Source organism: Solanum lycopersicum, chromosome 1, assembly GCF_036512215.1.
Source record: "Solanum lycopersicum chromosome 1, SLM_r2.1".
Classification (NCBI taxonomy): Eukaryota; Viridiplantae; Streptophyta; class Magnoliopsida; order Solanales; family Solanaceae; genus Solanum; species Solanum lycopersicum.
The window spans coordinates 93,150,218-93,169,946 of record NC_090800.1 but is presented as its reverse complement, the minus strand read 5'-3'; the positions used below and the strand labels follow the sequence as shown (position 1 = coordinate 93,169,946).

The 19,729-nt window shown below is 28.4% G+C and overlaps 2 protein-coding genes and 1 non-coding gene across 6 annotated transcripts; all 3 read right to left on the bottom strand.

Annotated features, from left to right (window-relative positions):
* Nucleotides 1-83: 83 nt before the first annotated feature.
* LOC101266769 (uncharacterized) lies at nt 84-3,143 on the bottom strand. 4 transcript variants are annotated; one of them, XM_010317028.4, is made up of 4 exons: nt 2,893-3,031; nt 2,645-2,754; nt 2,521-2,559; nt 84-1,215 (listed from the first exon to the last, which is right to left on the bottom strand). In XM_010317028.4, the coding sequence occupies exon 4, from the start codon at nt 1,196-1,198 to the stop codon at nt 467-469; it is 732 nt and encodes a 243-aa protein (XP_010315330.1). In that variant the 5' UTR covers nt 1,199-1,215; nt 2,521-2,559; nt 2,645-2,754; nt 2,893-3,031; the 3' UTR covers nt 84-466. The 4 variants fall into 4 exon arrangements, with proteins under 4 accessions (XP_010315330.1, XP_010315329.1, XP_004230960.1 ...); XM_010317027.4 differs by lacking the exon at nt 2,521-2,559 and having other exon boundaries at nt 2,893-3,143; XM_004230912.5 differs by lacking the exons at nt 2,521-2,559; nt 2,645-2,754 and having other exon boundaries at nt 2,893-3,143.
* Nucleotides 3,144-3,175: 32 nt separating this feature from the next.
* On the bottom strand, nt 3,176-3,248 carry TRNAE-CUC (transfer RNA glutamic acid (anticodon CUC)). The gene has a single exon. It is a non-coding gene; the product is annotated as a tRNA-Glu (tRNA).
* Nucleotides 3,249-5,717: 2,469 nt separating this feature from the next.
* LOC101245995 (endoglucanase 24-like) lies at nt 5,718-12,044 on the bottom strand. Its single transcript, XM_004230836.5, has 4 exons — nt 11,434-12,044; nt 7,757-8,056; nt 6,786-6,947; nt 5,718-6,677 (listed from the first exon to the last, which is right to left on the bottom strand). The coding sequence occupies exons 1-4, from the start codon at nt 11,851-11,853 to the stop codon at nt 6,069-6,071; spliced, it is 1,491 nt and encodes a 496-aa protein (XP_004230884.1). The 5' UTR covers nt 11,854-12,044; the 3' UTR covers nt 5,718-6,068.
* Between the last annotated feature and the right edge of the window lie 7,685 nt (nt 12,045-19,729).

Here is a 19,729-nt window from a genome sequence, read left to right as displayed (position 1 = left end):
ACTTTGTGGAGACGAGCTTTCACCCTTGCGGAAAATTCCTCACTACTTAACCGTCTCAAGGCTGAAAGAAAAACTCAGAAGAATTTCATGCACCGAATCTAAAATCCCATTTATTGTATCAGCTAACAGACTCCAGTTCAAAAGGAAGGAAAGCATTAACTAAGTAATCTATATACCAATATACAAGGAAAATTGAAGGACAAAAACCTGTTTTCTTATACTAGTTGTACTTAATAATCAAGCTAAATAACTTAAACATTGAGCAACATCTGCAAATTTATGCCTGAGCGTATATGATCGTCTTTCCTTCTTGGACCATGCACAGACATGCCAACCTCTTTCTACGAGAAATCAAGTCAGAAACAGTAAGCTGCAAAACGGGTTCGTTGAAGTTTTCTTTAAACTACCTCGAGCTTTGCATCTAAAGCAGCATGCTCCAGATCAGAATTTGGATTTGCAACATAACTTAATCAGTTGTTGGATTCAATGACATGTCATCGAGGCCAGAAACGATATCATCAACCAACTTGTTGACCAGTACCTCAACATTTTCAGAAGCTGGAGGGATGGAGTCCACGGAGCTTCCAACAAGGGCTTTGTTGAGTTGTTTAACAAGTCCATCTTCCTCATCGGGAATGTCAAGTTCCCAGACCTTGAATATATCGTCATCCAAATTTTCTTCAACAAATGTTGAAAACTCTGAATCTACTTCAGAATCGGAGGGTTCAACTACTCTCATGTTCTCGTTATAGGTGGAAGAAAAAACATTTTCTAAGTTAATTCTGGACCAAAAAATATCTGGATCTTTGTTATTAATCAGATGACGAGTAGTGTCCCCTTCTTGTTCATTAATTGGAGAAAAATCATAAATCGAGTCATCTAAAATTCCTGAAATTTCTGTCTCTTCAATAGAGGGGACAATACGAGAGTCTTGAGGAGAGTCATCCCTTACCACTGCAGAAAAGATTGCTTGGGAAGGAAAAGTGTCCAGTAAGACATGCTTCAAAGAATCCATGCCGTGGTCCAATATAGCAAGATCATTAATGAGGCATGAGTCAGCCCATGCTACATCCTCAGGTGAAAGCACATCTCCACTCTTGTTGCTATCTATAGAAATGAGGTCAAGCGGAGAATCACTGTCATCTTTCATGTCATCATCAACAGCCATGGCCATGGCCATGGAGAGAAGTTCAGTCATATTCCTTAGCAACCACCCTGCAACAGAAAGTACATAGGTAAAGCCTTCAGGAATCATCAACAAACATTTTATGACTCCAAGCACAAGTAATTAAAATAAGACCACAATACAACGGTTTCAAATGTCATGAAACTGAGGTTTCAACCACAAAAAGATGGCAAAAAGTGGATTACTAGCATCAACAATTCATCACTGGGGAAATATTCAGGATCAAACCTAAACAATTATAATACCAAGCAACACAGAGACAGATGAATATCTTCAGCTGTTGTAGCAGACTAGAACTGCCTATAATTGATGAAATCAGTTAAAAGGCTTGGTGTGAGTGTCACTACTAAGAGCAAGACAACAATTAAACATACAGAAGCATCAAGGGAATGAGGATTCAATAATATACTCCCTATTTGACCATACAGAAAGAGAGAAGCAAACTTCATTCAAATGAAAGAACCACTCATTATGAAAGGTCTCGGTGTACTTGATAGAATCCAAAGGCAGAACCATTGAAGATGCAGCAGACATAGCCAACATAATATTATCAGGAGTGACAGAGTAACCACTAGATTTGCATTTACTCAAACATCAGCGCTAAAACGTTAAACATCTTCTAAATCAAATCCTAAACTTCAACTATGATATGTCATTTTCTTCTAATTGGTAAGACATGTCATTTAATATTCAGAGACAATAAGCAGAGTAATCAAAAGTGTCCTTCACATACAGAAACCAATTATATGCGACTATTCCTCAAGGGTGTAATTCTATGGTGACTAATACTTAAATGTATAACCTTTACTTTGTTAAGTTTCCACAGCAACACGAATTCAGTATTAGCTCATCACTACAGCTCCTACCTTGCATCCTTACCGGCCCTTCCTTTCCACTTCTGCCTACCTCAAGCTTCTCTCACACACAGCAAAAGGGTGAAAGTAGCTGGTTAGTCCAAACTTAACAATATTCTTTCATATTGACTTTGGAATGAATAAGCAGAGGTTTTATACATGAAATATGAAGTACTATCAAAAATGCTAAAGCACCCAATCTTTTTCATGTACCAATGAAACAATCAGCACTTCTTTTTTTGATAAACATGGTGTCTCTCACACCTTGACTAATTGCACTACCACCTCCCACCAAAAAACAAGTTCATGATAACTTTGTCCACCAAGACTAGGACACGTACGAAAAAATCACCTATAGTCTCAGGTTAAACTTGAACCTGTAAGCTTCTCGACTAATTTCACGGATACCTGCCACCTCCCACCAATAAAAATATCAGGTAACACTATCTACCAAGACTAGTACATACGCAAAGGAATCACCTTTATGTTTTCGTCTCTGCTGATATTTGAACCTGAGACCTAATGAAACAGTGAGTACTTTACAATCACGTTTTCTAAACCAGACACATTCTGCAAATAGTTTAGCAAATATATTTTCACTTACTTCAATCATGCAATGCTCTTCTAACAAAACCGAATCCAGCAGCAAGTATATGTTTTTTAGACTCAAACTCGAGTTCAATAGTTCCTCATATAATTGAATTTCTTTATAACCTAAGATAATCGAAACAACGAATCAAGACGAAACACAGAGAGTAAATCGCCTAACTTTAAATAGCAGCAAAAATGTCAAAAGGATTGAAACGAAACCAAACTTGAAAGCTTGAACTCCTTTACAGAAATCATAGATACCTTAATTTATGAGTTCAAAAATGTGGAAGCACAAACCAAGAAAACCCCACCAAACTTATATGCCCACCGCCCACCGTTTCGTTTCTCTCAAAGAAGAGAAAAGAAGTAATAAAAGCGATCCAATCAATGTTTCAGCTTCAAGTACAAACTTAGAATACAGGGATTCTTTTTGAGGGAATGTAAGAATTTGGGCCTTTGAATAGAGGGATTTGGGCTGTATTTTTTGGGTGGGTACAGAAAAAAAGGAAATTAATTTTTTTAGAAAAAAAAAATATATATATAATTCCGTTGCCGGGACTTGAACCCGGGTCTCTCGGGTGAGAGCCGAATATCCTAACCAACTAGACTACAACGGACTTTTTATTTATATTTTATTTAAAAAAATAGATATTGTAAAACAAAGTATTTTCTTATTATATGGTTTACCCTTTTTCATATGGAAAAGGTTATATTATTAAAATATCTTGGTGAAAAAGATAGAAATCTCATCTTTAAGTTCTCTTATTACCATTATCCCCTATTAGTTTTTACAAATCTCCAAAATCCCTCATTTCACGCATTATATTAATGTATCAGCGCATACATCGGATTAATGTATATCACGCATCAGATTAGTATATCATGTATGTATCTTATTTAACGATCAATATATCTTGTGCATCAGATTAATGAATCAACACTTATATTATTGTATTAGTTTGAGAGATTTCTATAATTATAAACTTATAAGATATAAATGGAATTTTTAAGTTTGTAATTTCTTTCTTTTGCCCAAATAACTTTGTACAAATCACAAAATAATATTTGAAATTTGAATTGAACTTCTTGAAAAGTCATAAAATATATTGTAGTCACGTGATATATCGTAGTTTTCTCTTGTGGGAAGAGTAGTAAGTCAACATATCAATGCAAAGATCATATAATTTTAAGAGTGTGTTTGTCAAAATATTGATTAGACAATTGAATGTATTAAAAAACAATATACGGTCGTTCGGATCTAAATAGGCTCAATGGAATAGAGACAATTCTTTAGCACGATATATAACGATAATGATTTATCTCATTATGAAATGAAGTTGTTGATTGATTATTAGAAGTTGTTGATTGATTATTTTTTGTTCCAATAAGATATAATTTACCAAGTGACTAATTCCAAAAAGGATTTGACGTTTACATTAGTGATTATATATGTTAATGACTTTATAATATAATGATTTTAACGTGTAGATAATTATTATGAGTGCGAAGTTAAAAGGGTAAAAGAAATTGTCAAAAGTTCTAAAAGGGCATATCAATTTTTAAAAAAAAATCAAAACGGTAAAATCGTCCACGATGTAGCGACTTTTGCCTTCTGAAAAAGTGAAATCGCTGCAATTACAACGATTTCTTAAATTTGTTTTTTTTAAAAAAAATAAAAAATTAAAATCAAACAAATCGCTCTACACGGAGCGATTTTCAAAATAAAAAAAAAAATTGTATAAGTCGCTTCTTCTGCAGCGACTTCCATCAATTTATTTTTTTAATTTTTTTTTACTTTATTTAAAAAGAAAAGTTGATTCAATTTTTTTTAAAAAAAAAATCATTGGCAGCGATTTTTAATTAATTTTTTTAAAAAAAAATTAAATCGATGTAAAGGCAGCGATTTACACTTAATTTTTTTTTGAAAATTTAATTAAATCGCTGCAAAAAAAATTAACCGATTAAATTAAGTTTTCAAAAAAAAGTAATCTTAATTAACACATTTTTTGGGGCTGATCTTTATATGTGTTTATGTTATGAATTCTTAATTAATACATTTTTTGTTTTTGAAAATCGCTCCGTGTGGAGCGATTTGTTTAATTTTTATTTTTTTTAAAAAAAGCAAATTTAAGAAATCACTGCTATTGCAGCGATTTCACTTTTTCAGAATGCAAAAGTCGCTACATCGTGAGCGATTTTACCATTTTGATTTTAGAAAAAATTAATATGCCCTTTTGAAATTTTTGATAATTTTTTTTACCCTTTTAACTCCGCACTCTAATTATTATTATTAAGATGGAATACATGACAAACATTATATAGGGCTTAGATTATAATATTGAACACCTCTTCAACTGTAACCTAATTTATTTTTGTTCTCATTTTTATATAAATAAAAACAATATTTAATTTTAATATTTCGTATATCCTCTTGACCTTTAATCATTAATTTAATAAGGACGTTATTGACAAATATTTAATAACCTTATTGAGAAATGAATGCCCACGCGTCTCTATCTGCCCCATGCCTTGTCATTTAATATGTGTGTGTGATTTGCCTATGTTGCTTCTTTTATTTCTTCCTTTTCCTTTTGACCAAATACTAAAAAGAAAATTGCAAATTGAAATGAATTCTTTGCATTTGGATAATAGTATTAATAATCATCACCATCAATAGAAGAGGTCTATTGACAAATTTACTTCATGACAATGGTATATCTGAAATTTCAAATTTTTTTATTGATTTGTTTAATATATTCTTAGAATTTTGATATATATAATTTAAAATTAAAGTTACTTTATATATGTCTTTTTATAATAAATTCAATTATATCAATAAAAAAAATTTATCATTCTTTTATAATCGTCTAAAAAATAAATATATGTTACGTAAATTAGAATCGAGAAATAAATAAGACTACTTTTAAATATGATTTGTGAGTCCGTACCAGCATGGGGCTTTGCATCTAATATCATTAATGAATGTTCGAATAATCAATAACCAATTAATAGATAATTGATTCCTTTGATTGAAATTAAACCAATGTAGAATAGATAAATAGATCAAATTCTCATTTGTCAAAATATTGATAGAGAGAGGATCCAACTATTTCAATTGCAAAATAGTCTTACATTCATCAAAATTAACAACATAAATTTCATGGCTAAAGAATGTTTCCTTTACATTCTTTTTCCAAAATAAAAGCAAACATGCAAGATTTTTACATGTTAAAAACTCGAACAACTTAATAATAATATACTCACTCTATATAAAATGTCACAATAAGTCATTGTGACAATACATTCTCACATCATTTAAAATCCAAATTAACAAGGAAAAAAAAAAGCCTCTTCCTTCTTTGCATGTGCAAGATGAGAGACTATTTAATTATATATACAATGCATCACCATAATATTAAATTAGGTATGGTGATCATCTAATTAACGTTAGGATTAGCTGCAAAGTAAGCAAGTGCACCAACAAATGGTGCATTAATATAAGTAGTTGGCTCAGATTTACGAAATTCATCTCTATTATCATCATAAACATCATCTTCTCCAGGACCACCAACAATTGCACCAACTAAAACATTTGGATTAGGCTGCGATGAGTTAAAATAAATCGAGCCCTCGTTGCATCCAATGACCTGAGGATGATCTTTGATCGATGGAATAGTCGATCCGCGATGATGAATTTTTTGAGGATAGTAATTACTATAACCAACCATGTATGATATACCTTTAGGATTTTCACCTAAAATGTAATCGACTTGTCTCTTACCAATTTTTCGAAGCATCGATGGACTCACACTTATAGTACCACAATTCAATATTTGTGATGATTTTTCTAAGTAATTTGCGTAGACTAGTAGTAGGAATGTGATTGTTGTGGCATGTTGTAAATTGCTTCCACCAGGCTTGTAAATTAGTCCACCAGGAGAGTATTGTATATGAGAAGATGATGATTCTGGGATTAATGTACACATGAAGCTATCTGCTGATGCTTTATAAGATTGAAGGGAGTACGTGGTCCCATCCAACACTTCCTGCATTATTAATCTCTGCATTATACTCTATGGTCGATTTACACTATGTCTAAAACTTATTGTTATTTGATGCGTTTGGTATGATAAAAATAAAAATTTGAATCTGACCTTGGAAACAAGAACATTTACGCCTGCGTGTTTATTATCCCATCCAAATTCATTAATATTGTCATCCGCACCAAGTGTCTGCCGATTTTCTTGTATGTAACTTAGATAATCGTCTCTTTGCGTAGCCCTTCTTAGCCACGCTGCTCCCCACAACAATTCATCCTAATCATTATTGTTCAAACACTTCAATTAGTTATATATAATGTTCACATGTAATTTTAACTTTGACACATAATTCAACAAAAGTAAAGAAAATTAAGCTGTTTTTCAGAAGGTAAAAGTTTTTTCCAAGTACTTTCGAGAAACTTTTAGAGACTTGGACAAACACTAATGGCTATTCAAAAGAACTTTTTAAAAATTCATGTGAATTAAACTCTAGTCAAAATTACTCTTTTAATTCGTTTATGTGAATTCACTCTAGAGTCCAAGGGCAACTAAGTAATAGGTATTTGAATTGAATTAAAAAGTTAGTCAAATCTATTTTTGAATTTGATTTTGATTTCTGAAAGTAGTTGACAAACATATAATAATTAAAAATAAGTATTTGACTAAGTTAAAATATAACTTAAAATAGGTTAAAAACCAAAAGTAGATTTCCCCTGCTTTTTATTTTTGACTTAAAAATTATTTTCAGATTTGACTTTTATTTTAAACTTAGAAAAATTATTTTTTTAAGTAAGCTCGTTAGACCCTCCCCTTTTTTTTACCCCTTAAAAATATACGTACTTGATTGTTCTTTCTGTCCTAAAATAAGTATTAATCATTTCAACCATGAGAAAGAAAAATAATAACTTACATAGTTTACAAAAGTCATCCTTATTTATGTCGTTGAAAAAATTGAACACTATTAAGTTATTTTCTTTTTTCTAAATATACAAGTATAGTTAAAAATAATTATGGTATGTTAGGTCAAAATTTCTTGTATATACAATAATGAGCTAATTAGTTTGTATGAGATGAAGAATGCTTGCCTGATATCCATCAAAATCACAATAATATGGACAAACTCCTTCTCTAATATTGTTATTATCACTGTAAGCTCCACGGTTCCTATCTGCAAAATCAAACACCCTTGTGGATGTTCTCAAAAGTGTCTCTGCGTATCCGGGATCTGAGGGCCGGAAAGCTATAGATGCAGCTGCCAGGGCAGCTGCAGTCTCTCCGGCCACATCAGATGCCGGATTCGGGGCATCCACTGTGTACACTGTCCTAGCAGTGTCCATATCTTCTGGCCTTTCCCAACAGTCATGGTCCAGTACAGGATCACCCACCTAATTAAATCATCAATATACAAAAAGTAAATATGTCAGCTACCAAAAGTGATGGCTACTAATGTCCCATTTAATTTTTTCTAACCAAACAAATAAAGCATCACATGAGATATACTCCTACTAGTTTTTTTCACACCAACTAAATACTCATATTTTTGGTCTCTCAATTATTTATAAGGTTATATATTCTGGTTTAGTCCTACTTGTTTATGGATCTAATATTTAACCTTTTATTAATTTTTTTGATTTTAGTCCCTTTATGTATATGTTATGGGTAATTAAATAGTGAAACAATAATTTTTTATGAACAGTCACATATAAATGGTTCGAAAGTGAAATTTTCAAATAATTGAAAATTATATATACTTTAGTCCAACAATAATACTAAGGCTAATTAAAATACGAATCAACCGATGATTGAGAGACCAAAAGTGATATCAAATTTTTACTTAAAGCTTGCAAATTATTTTAAACTAGTTTCATAATTAACAATTAAACTCATTTTTATGAACTACGTAACAAGTTCTTAAATAAAACCATAGTGGATCAGATAGAATTGTTCAAATAGTAAGTTATTCTTTCGTTTTCAACGATGAAGATAACAAATTTGAATGATAAAGAGGATAAAGTAGGGAAGCTTATAGGGAGGGACAATTAATCTTGACCAAGAGAAATACAATTTACGCAACGTAGGACCAACATTATAGGTTCACGTGCTTGGAGTACGACAAGTTACTATATATCTATGTATAGCTCCATACTAACCTATACTTTTTATAATTAAAAAATGTACGAAAGTTATATATCTATGTATAGCTCCATACTAACCTATACTTTTTATAATTAAAAAATAAAGACGTTGAAACAAAAATTACAGCGTACTCACGCTAATATCCTAGCTATGTCCCTAAATTATGCATAGGAACATGTTTTGTTGCGTATGCAAATATCGAAAGGATAACACTAAAACCAAAAAAATAATAATAATAATAATATTACTACATTGAAAAGACAGAAAAGTTCCACGCAATAAGGTTTAAGGTTATGTGGGAGAATAACCATACATTTAAGCATAATTACATCAGAAATTAATAAATATAATAAATAATTTATTAAATTATTTCTATTTAACTATATTATTTTGAGAATTAAACACTATTAAGATAAGGAGTATAAAGATATAATGGGAAGCGCACACATATATATCATGTTAAATTTATTAATATAACACAAATCATTTTAATAAAATGGCACTTATTTAGGAATAGAGAGAATATGTTCATTTAGCTCCTCTCTTTCTTCCCCTCTATATAAAGAAATAGATATTTATTATTAACTTTATCTATTTTTAAAAAAATTATAAATAAAAAAATAATTTTACAATATCATCTTATAATAAAAAAAAATTCGTTGAAAACAAAAACTTAGCGCCGTATGACCCAAAAGAGAAACCAACAAACACATCCATTCCAAGAATAAATTTCAACCAACCCATCATATTATCAACGTACATGTTTCTCTTTATCAGAACCACTATACCTGCCACTGTAATACTCCTTTATACATCCAACCGATTCACAAGCAAATCAAGTTTTTTCACATTGAAAATTCTAAAAAATAATAACACGTCTAATTCAATTCTACAAGCTAGTTCAGGGAGGTAATTGTTCAAATCTATATAAATAAATTGTTAGTTTATTACTATAGTATTCTATGTGAAACTTTCATCCGTACTAATTTAATCCTACAAGCTAGTTCAGGGAGGTAATTTTTTCAAATCTATATAAATAGATTGTTAGTTTATTACTATAGTATTCTACGTGGAACTTTCATCCGTACGAACAGAAGTTTAAAAAATGACTAGTTTTTTTATAAGTTTCTCTTAATTACTTTTTCTGTTTGAAAAAAGTATAACCTAGTTTAACTTGGAACGGAATTTTAAAAAAGAAAGATTTTAATCTTGTGATTCTAAATTAAAATTATGTCAAATGTACCAAAATATTCTTTAATCGTGTGATTAAAGAGTTGTCAAAAATGTAAATAAATCATTCTATTTATATACGAACTAAAAAAAATAAGATCATTTTTTTTTAAACAAAGAAAATACTATTTATCAACTCAGAGCAATAAAAGTGTGATCTAACCGTTAATAAAGTTAACAAAAAGTCATGATATTAATGTTCATAATCCTAACAAGGACTTTATAAAATGCTATTAAGTTATTTTTTTTTCTTTTGATAATTTTTTAATTATAATATTCCACGTAAATATAAAAAATGTTTAATACAATTTATAGATTTTTAATTTAAAATTATAATTTTTTTAAAAATTATTTAAATTCTATGTTTAAAACAAGCTGCTCGTACCATCAATGTCCAGCTCAAACTCACTTTATTAAGCACTTTGAATCACTTATTAAGCTAATCAATGTCAATTACTGACGTATGTATTCCATCAGTTTCGTTTCACGTAGAACTTATTTACTTTTTGAGTTTATTTTTCAGAAAATATTTTTGATATTTTCATGTTTAATTAAATAAGAATTAAAGATTATTTATTTGAAAAATAGAGAAATAAATTTCATATTATTAATTGTTTCTCTATCCTCTCCGTCACATTTCATTTTTATTCGACGATGCAATTTCCACCATAAGTTCTCATTCTCACTACACTCCTCCTACTTGCCTTACATTACACTCCCAACCAATTTATGTTTTATTTTTATATTAAATTTTAATTTAAATATAAAATGTTTATTCCTTAATGAAATATTTTATACTGACATAAATTTCTATTGTTTATATCATTTATTTTGAATCAAAATTTTTAAAAGGTTCGTTTCTTTCTTAAACTCAATTCCAAATTAAATTACCTTACATAAAATGAAATATGTATTTAAATTATATAGGTATTTTAAAATTACATATTATTTTACTGATTAAATATAACAATAAAATAAACGAGAAATTTACTTATTTTTTTTAAAAAAAAATATTTTTTCTATACCAAACCCACTATTAATCTTTTATAAAAAGATAATAGCAATTTCGTATTTCTAAAATATTTTGGCTAATTTTTTCTTAAAAAAAGCATTACCTCCTCTTAATTAATTAATGACATACTTATAATCACAAAATGTAAAAACAGAGGAGTAATAGTTTTACATGCACAAAACATACACAGTAGAAACAGAGCATAAAAAAGTTGGTTCGTTCGCGGAAACAGTCTTTATATCTCTGCAAAAAAGTGATACGATTAAATATACGTTTTACCCTCTCTATATTCCACTTGCGGGATTTCCTGTTGTTGATGTTGTTATTAATTTTGTTCGTTTAGTCCCATCCAAAAAATAATAATTAAAAAAGTGAATAACAAACCTGGACGAAAATGCGATCTGGCTGAGAAACAGTTTTGAGAAGATAATCAGTGGACCAACGGATAGCGACTAAACCATTCCGTAATTCAGCAGGCGGCATAATTTCCCCAAATTCAATTACACTCCACGCAAGCAACGTCGTCGTAAACGCCATCGGAAAATTAAACTTCACATTATCTCCGGCGTCGTAGTAACCGCCGGTCAAATCAACATTCATCTCCCATCCATCGCTTAAACCGGAATGTCCTCGCCAGCTCATTCTCTGGTCCTGCGGTAAATAGCCGGAGCGTTGGCCTTCGAAGAAGAGAATGGATTTGGTTAATGCTTCTGTATAATCAAGGTAGCTTCCATGGCAGTTTAATAATGGAAGAAGAAGGAGAAGAAGCAGCATTAATTTTGAAGAAATTATATTTCTCTTCATTTTTTTTTCTAAGCTTCTTCTCTTCTTGCTACTATTACTAGTAGGTGTGTGAAAATTGTTTGGTTGGGTTCCTGAATTTATAGTAGTAGCAGAATATAGTGATCTCTCTTTGTTTTATTTTATTTTATTTTATTTACACGACTGCCTTGTGATCCTGTATAAGCATTAAGCTATTTAGAGCCTAGAGGTAGTTTGTTAAGCGACATTTATTTTTATTATTTTAATTTTAAAATAAGTGTTTATAAGCACTTTTTAATTTTATTTAAATATTTTTAAATTATTTAAAAATTATTTTAACTTAAAATAGGTTAATTCAAACGGACACTTACTCCATCCATCGATTCTTATTTCTCACATTGTGCTTTTTAAATATTTATTTAAATTAATTTTTAAAATTACATCAGATCATATTGATTCGATATTTTTATAACAAAATATTTAGATTTTTAAAAATTATATGAAGACTATTATAAATTGCTTTGCTTTCATATAAATGATTAAAAAAATATATTTTAAATATTATTAATTTATGTTTTTTATAATTTGATTCTAGAAAAGAAAATTATGACAATTAAAAATTGACAGTAATAGTAGATGATTAGAGTTGAGTAGCTATTTTTTTAAAAATTATTTTTTTTTTTACTAAAGTTCGTTACAGGTGAATTCATATATTACTTCATATAAAGATTAATTGTCTAAGATTTTAATTATTTATGTATTTTTATCATTATTTTATATATGTTTTAGTTATACAATTTTGAGTTATAAAACTATCATAATAAAGAATGTTACCAAAATATAACAATAATACTTATGCATGATTTAATATAAAATATATAAATAACTTTTCTCTTAACCACCTATCAAATATTTCAATGTCAAGTTAGGATACAAAAAGAAATAAAAATAAATTAACAAAGAAAATTCTCTATGTATATTTAAAAAATAAGTAATACAATAATAAAAAAAAACTCTCTATCTATGTAAAAAAAAAAAAAACTTGTCTTATGATACAATTTTCCAATTAACCGTGCAATTGATATTCTTTGGATGAAGGGTGACTTTGCCACGATAGATATGAATTAGAATTTTTGATAAAAAAATTAAAATATAAAATGTAATTATTTTTAAAAATTCAGCATCTATTATATTTATATAAAAAATTATTTAAATTATATAATTTTTTTTAGGGTCATTTCTATTTTGTTTATGACGTGTTTATGATTATGAGATTCTAATATTAAAGGAAAAATTCTATATTTGCATAAAGTATATAATAATTTATAATCGTAAATTAATAATTTTTTCCTCTTAGAATTGCGTTAATTCAAATACTCTTTTTCTAAGAACAAATATGTATTATAATGTGAATCACCATATAATTTTTTAAAATAATATAAATTTTAATAAAAAATAATATTAAATAAAATATTAGTGGTTGCAAAAAGATAGGAAGGGTCACGGGAGAGGAAAAATGAAGAGCAAGGATTGGATGAGTCGAAAGAAAGTGAAAGCAAATAAGCGCCGACAGAAGACAAAAGAGGACCAGTGTCAGTTAAATTCACATGTAGAGAGAAATGTGACTCTCTTAGCCTTTTTTTTAAAAAAAAAATTCTATTCCGTATTTAAATATTTATTTTTGAGTTTGATTAAATTTAAATTTATTAAAATATATATATTAAAAAATAAAATATTTAACTGTAAAAACAATTTCATATCAAATAAAATCTAAATTTAAAACAGTAAATTAATAACAAATGAATATGTATCGATCCAGCACCATCTTTTAGGGCCACTCCTCTAACATAACTCCTATTATGTCCCCATAATATTTGGTCTGTAGCTACTTCAACTATTTCCACCCAACAGTTTTTCTACAATTCATTTTTTAGGGGGAAAGAAGATGGCCCCAGGGGGGAGGGTGGGGGTGGGGGGGGGGGGTTAAACAAGAAAAGAATCACAAGAATTGGAAGTATTTCACATTTTCACTTTGGATGTGTTTTTTTTAGTATGTAAATTGAAAAGTTATTTAGCAAATTTCTTTTTTTTCTTTTCTACTATTATATAAAAGAGTGGATTACTCTTGAGGGATCAACATATATGTTTTGTCATTTCATGATTGATTGTTGTAATTTAAAGATAAAAATAAATTATATGCATAATATTAAGAGATCCACAAAATTATATATGCATAATTATTAATGAAAATCTATTCCTTCATATTGTTTGTTCATTTTTTTATTGACACACTTTTTAAAAATCATAAATAAAAAAAATATTTTTCTAATTTACCTTTTTATTCCTTTTTAATCTTTATTCCTTCCTATTGTTTGTTTATATTTTTATCTACACACTTTTTAAAAAATCATTAACAATTTTTTTTTAATTTAATTCTTAATACTTTTTCGTTTACTTTGTACTTATTACATTCATACTTGATATAAACAACGATTGACATGATTATTGAAGAGTATTTTTTACTAAAACCTTTCAATTCTTTTTAATATTTTTTTGTTTATTTTTTATTTATCACGTTTGAATTTGACGTATCTATTAAGAAAATAATTATGGACATAACTATTTTACTACATTTACCCTAATAATTGTTGTTGGTATTGTTGGATGTTATGTAATATATGGAATTTTTAATTTAAATATATTGTTCATGAAATAACATGACTCTTAAGTAATATATTCATTAAAGAACATGACTCTTATAAAAAATCATCTCTTAAATTTTGTAAATATAAAGACTCTCTATAAGTTGTCTAAGAAAAATCTGCATGTATAAATATAGCATTTTGTTGTATCCTAGTGGGAGTCGTTTGTATTTTTCCAATATGTATACAAATAATATTTCTTTAAAGAAAGTGATTTTACACCCTCAAATCCATCTTATTCGTCAACTATATTTTGTATTTTTTTCTAACAAGCATTAAGTCTTGAAAACTAATTTAGAAAATAAGTAATTAATGTTAAGGATAAAACGTACTAAAATTTGAACCTTTTATTTTATGATAGATCGAACACTCATTAATCCATTTCCTAAACTCGAAATTCAAGAACTACTACAATTTATATTCAAATCAAATGAATTCAATTTAATAAATATTATTTAAATTATTTAAATTATAATTATTTTTATTTACCTAAGGCATGGGCTTGCATGGGCTTACCATCCTCTAGTATTATTATGTAACTTAGCAGATTATTACTTTATTTTGGGGGGGGGGGGGGAGTAGAGTATTAGGGCCCGTTCGATTATGTGATATGGTATCACAATATCGAATCATGATATGATATCATAATATAAAATTATGAAATGAAATTAAAGTTTTGTTTGGACATGCGATATCGAATTTTTATGTTGTATATATTGTCATAAACATAAAAATTCATAATTTGTAAAACTATTGAGATAGTCTCAATTATTTATTCAATATTACCAAATAAACAAAAAATTATAAAATTTCATGATAAATTATTAGAAAGCTATTTGTTCTTCATTTAAGTAATTGTTTCATCTAACTTTAATTCATTTTTTTAAAAAATAAACATTAAATGTAGTGTACTAATCTTTAATATAATACTTCTACAAAGTACGGGCAATTTTCTTCCATTAAACTTGCATTTTTCGATCATGTGACCGAGAAGACGAATCAATTAATACAAAACGGTAGAAGTAATAAATTGATTTTGGAGTAAATGAAGAAAACAAATTTTTTACTCAACAATCGATTAGTGTGAGTTAAAGTGACCATATGTGGTGATAATAATAAAATTTATGTCAGTGAGAATCATAAATTTTATTTACATATGAAATAAATTGTTAGATAGATATAAATGTGGGGTTGTTTAAAAAAATATAAACTTATGGATCATCTTTTGTAATTAAAAATATCTCAAATCATGATATGAAATTCTCATATCATGTTTTTTTTTTAAGAATATAAAATCACACTCATGATATGAAATCAACGTAAAATCGCATATCCAAATGATGATTCCATCTCACGATATAATATCGTATAACCAAACGCCTACATAGAGTCCCTAATTTAGGAATGGGCGGATGGCTCGGGAGCGGAGAGGGGTAAAAAATAATTTTTACATATTTGAGAGTTCAGACTCTTAATTTAAATGTCTTGCGTTTTTTAAAAAAAAAATATTATTTTAAAAATATATAATAAAAAAAAAATATAAAGTATTGTCCGTCTAGATGAACATAACTGATAACACTATTGAAGCTAAAAAGCAGTTTACTTTCCGCTGAGAAACCGTCGGTTACACTCCAACAATAGACTGGGACGGTTAAAAGGACAAAACAAAGCCAGGATTCATGTTTACTTTTTTTTTATTATTATTTTATTTTAATTTTTAATATATTTTTTGCATCAGGCTTCATTTATACTTCAATTAGAATAGCGTCATCCTAAAGAAAATAAATATGCCTGAAAAAGAGATAAAGTAGTTCATTTTTTTCTTATATTTGTGTGTGTCACATATATTTATTTATTCCAATTTTAAATGTATTTGAATTTGATGAATATTGGGGCAAATATGAACTATTTGAATATCAACATCAAATAATTAGTAGGAAAGGGGACCAGAATATTTATTTATTTATATTCTTATCTCATTTAAATTAAGGCATTTTTAAAAAAGGACACCATGAGTACGTACTTGCTAGTTAGTGTATACAGTGATGGTTAAGTGACCACTCACCAACCAAATTGTGAAGTGGAATAGTAAGAGATGTATCAAGTTCAAATTGTTAGATCTTAAATAAATGATTTGATTTTATGATAATTATAATTTGATTCGTCGGTTGGTTGTTATTAGCACAATTGAACAGTGACCTATCATTGCGTAGGCGGATACATCGTAATATTTATAATAATATTTTATGATATCAATTATATAGTGTGTTTAAAATTAGAACAGGCTTATCAATAGATAAATTGTCAAACTTGTTTTTGAGTGAATTGAATCACAATGATAATTTTACCCATTAAACTAGCTAGATGATATTGCTTTGATTGAAACACTAAAGTATTAAAATTTTCATATTTAACTATTTATGAAGTAAATTCAAATTAGTTAGATCAATGAAATTCGGACATTGAACCCTTGAAGAAGGATAAAAACAAATAACTCAGTACGTTATAATCACAGAAATCCTTAACTTACTTTACAAGATCTACAAACAGTAAAATCCAATACATATTTGTTTGTTCTTTTATTATTTAATTTTGATTCAAGTGAGGATTGGAGAAAAAGATTGTGATTTGTGCAGAGTTAGAGAAAGCAGCGGAAAAATTGATTTTGTAATCTATTACAAATTTATTTATAGTTTAAAGCTCGTGATAAGTAATACATGTGGTGTTATTTCATAATTTCAATATATCACGTATAAAATCAAAATAAATTATAGATTTATTCTTTAGGAAACTGATCTACCAGGGCCATCTTATAGGTTAGCTAGATGTTATTGCTTCGATCAAAGCACTAAATGAAAAAGATCTACACGCATAAACAACACAAGTACAGTATTAGTAAATAAAAAAATGTCGAAAATGCTAAAAATTTTATATTCATTTTTCTAAACAATCTTTTTAAAGAATTAGTTAAATTAGTAAATTTGAAGAAGTTGCAACCACACAAATCATAGACTCACTTTAAAAGATCTACAAACAGTAAAGATGGAATAGTTTTTTGTTTTGCTCTTTTATATTTTTGGATTTTTGTTTGAGTGAGATGGGAGAAAAGAATTGCGATTTGTTTAAAGTTAGAAAAAGCAGGGTACTAAATAGTGCATAAATAGAACAAATTGCCAATGGCATAAAGCTAAATTTATTTTTAGAAATAGACATAAAAATCAAGGATTATCACCTACTCCCTCCATCTATTTTTTCATATTTATTTTCAAAAATCAAAAAATAATTATTAATCTTTTTAAATTTATTTTATTTTTGTCACTAACTACTATTTATTTTTTAATATTTAAACAAGTCATACAATCAGTAATAAATGATGAAATTATTCATTTAATTTATTATTTCTTAAAAAAATATATCACGTTTAAACAAAGAAAGTATTAAATAAAAAAATAAATTAAGGATGGTGACCTTAGCTAAGTGGACATACCAAACAATTAATAAAAACGATATCTACAAAAAGGACCCACCAATTAATTAATGGGAAAATTATATATAAAGACAAATTAATAAATTAAATTAATTGCTATAATCATTTTTTGATTTAATTGTGCCCGTAGTAAACTGTTTGTCAGTCACCTCTCTCCCTTAAATTGTCCATCGCCACTCTCTTCTGTCGCTCCATCTCTCGCTCGCTTCCTCTCACTTTTATATAACCACAAGTGTATAAAATCTATTTCTATTTGTATAAACGAGGGGAAATTGTATAAATACATATATTTTTGTTTCCCCCCTCTCCCCTCTCCCAGATCTTGCTGTCACTCTCCCTAATCTCGTTCGCCACCCTCGCTTATACAAACAGAAATGAAATGTATAAATTGTGTTTCTGTTTGTATAAAGCGAGAAAAAATTGAATGTACACATGCAAATACATATATTTTCGTCCTATACACTCATAGTTATACAATAAAGATACTCCCCTGTCCAGTTTCTTTTGTCTTTCTCTCTTTCTTGTTTATACAAATTCAAATTGTATATAATTTATCTCTTTCTCGTTTTATACAATTCATTCTATATTCCCTGCCCAAGTCTCTTTTGCCTTTCTCTCTTTCTCATTTTATACAAATTCAAATTGTATATAATCGTTTTATACACTTATAATTATACAATTCATTTTATACACTTCGTTCTATACAATTCTCTCCCAAGTCTCTTTCTCTCTCTCATTTTATATACTTCATTTTATACAATTCATTTCAATTGTATATGTATGGCGAGTTATACATATATATATGTTTTATGTGTTTGCTATGGAATGCAATTATGCAAACTTTCCTATAATATATAAATATGAATTTTATATTTTGTTATATGTTAAAGTTGCCGTTAATTAATTGAATTACTACAATTGGCCCATAAACTATTACGTATCTAAAAAATCTGACACGAATTTTAATTTTTTTTGCACCATAAATATTTTGTGGGAGCACTTACCTTATTCTTGTCGCATACTTTTTTTCTTCTTCTTTATTTACCACATTTATGTCCATATGGAGAACTCCAAAAATCAATTTTTGTTTTCTTCCTCTAATTGAAAGCCTTAGACACAATATTGTTCAAGTGTGTGAAACACTAATTTCTAGCTAAGTGTACAAAACTTCCTATATTGGGAACGTAAATCAATTTAGTATACTACCTTACAATCCTTAATCATACTACAATTCTTTGTGATAAAATTCATTAGACTATCAATACAATTCTTTGTGATAAAATTCATTAAACTCTCAACCTTATCCCTTTAAACTCCGATCAAAAGTTATTTTGAGGTGGTTCAGACTTGATCAAAGATTATCTTGATGTATGTTGTGTATTAGACACGTGGAACATATGGACCCACACATAACTTTAGGATGGTTCAGGGTCGTAAAATTTCATTGTAGGAGCTAACAAAAGTAGCTCAAGTGGTAAAATAAATCTGATATTTAATTTTTTCGTAAAGTAAAAAATTAGCTAGTGATCGATGCTCGTGACTATGTGAGAAACTTGAGCACTACAAATTACACAAGGCCTAGCATTGAGCTACTCACCACAAACATTTCAACACAGAGACCACAATCAAGATTTAAAGACAGTAGGTGCGCCATCAAAGGCTAATGCACCTTAGTTAAAGTATATTATTCAAGATGGATTTGTGTAATTATTTTATTTAACATAGAACT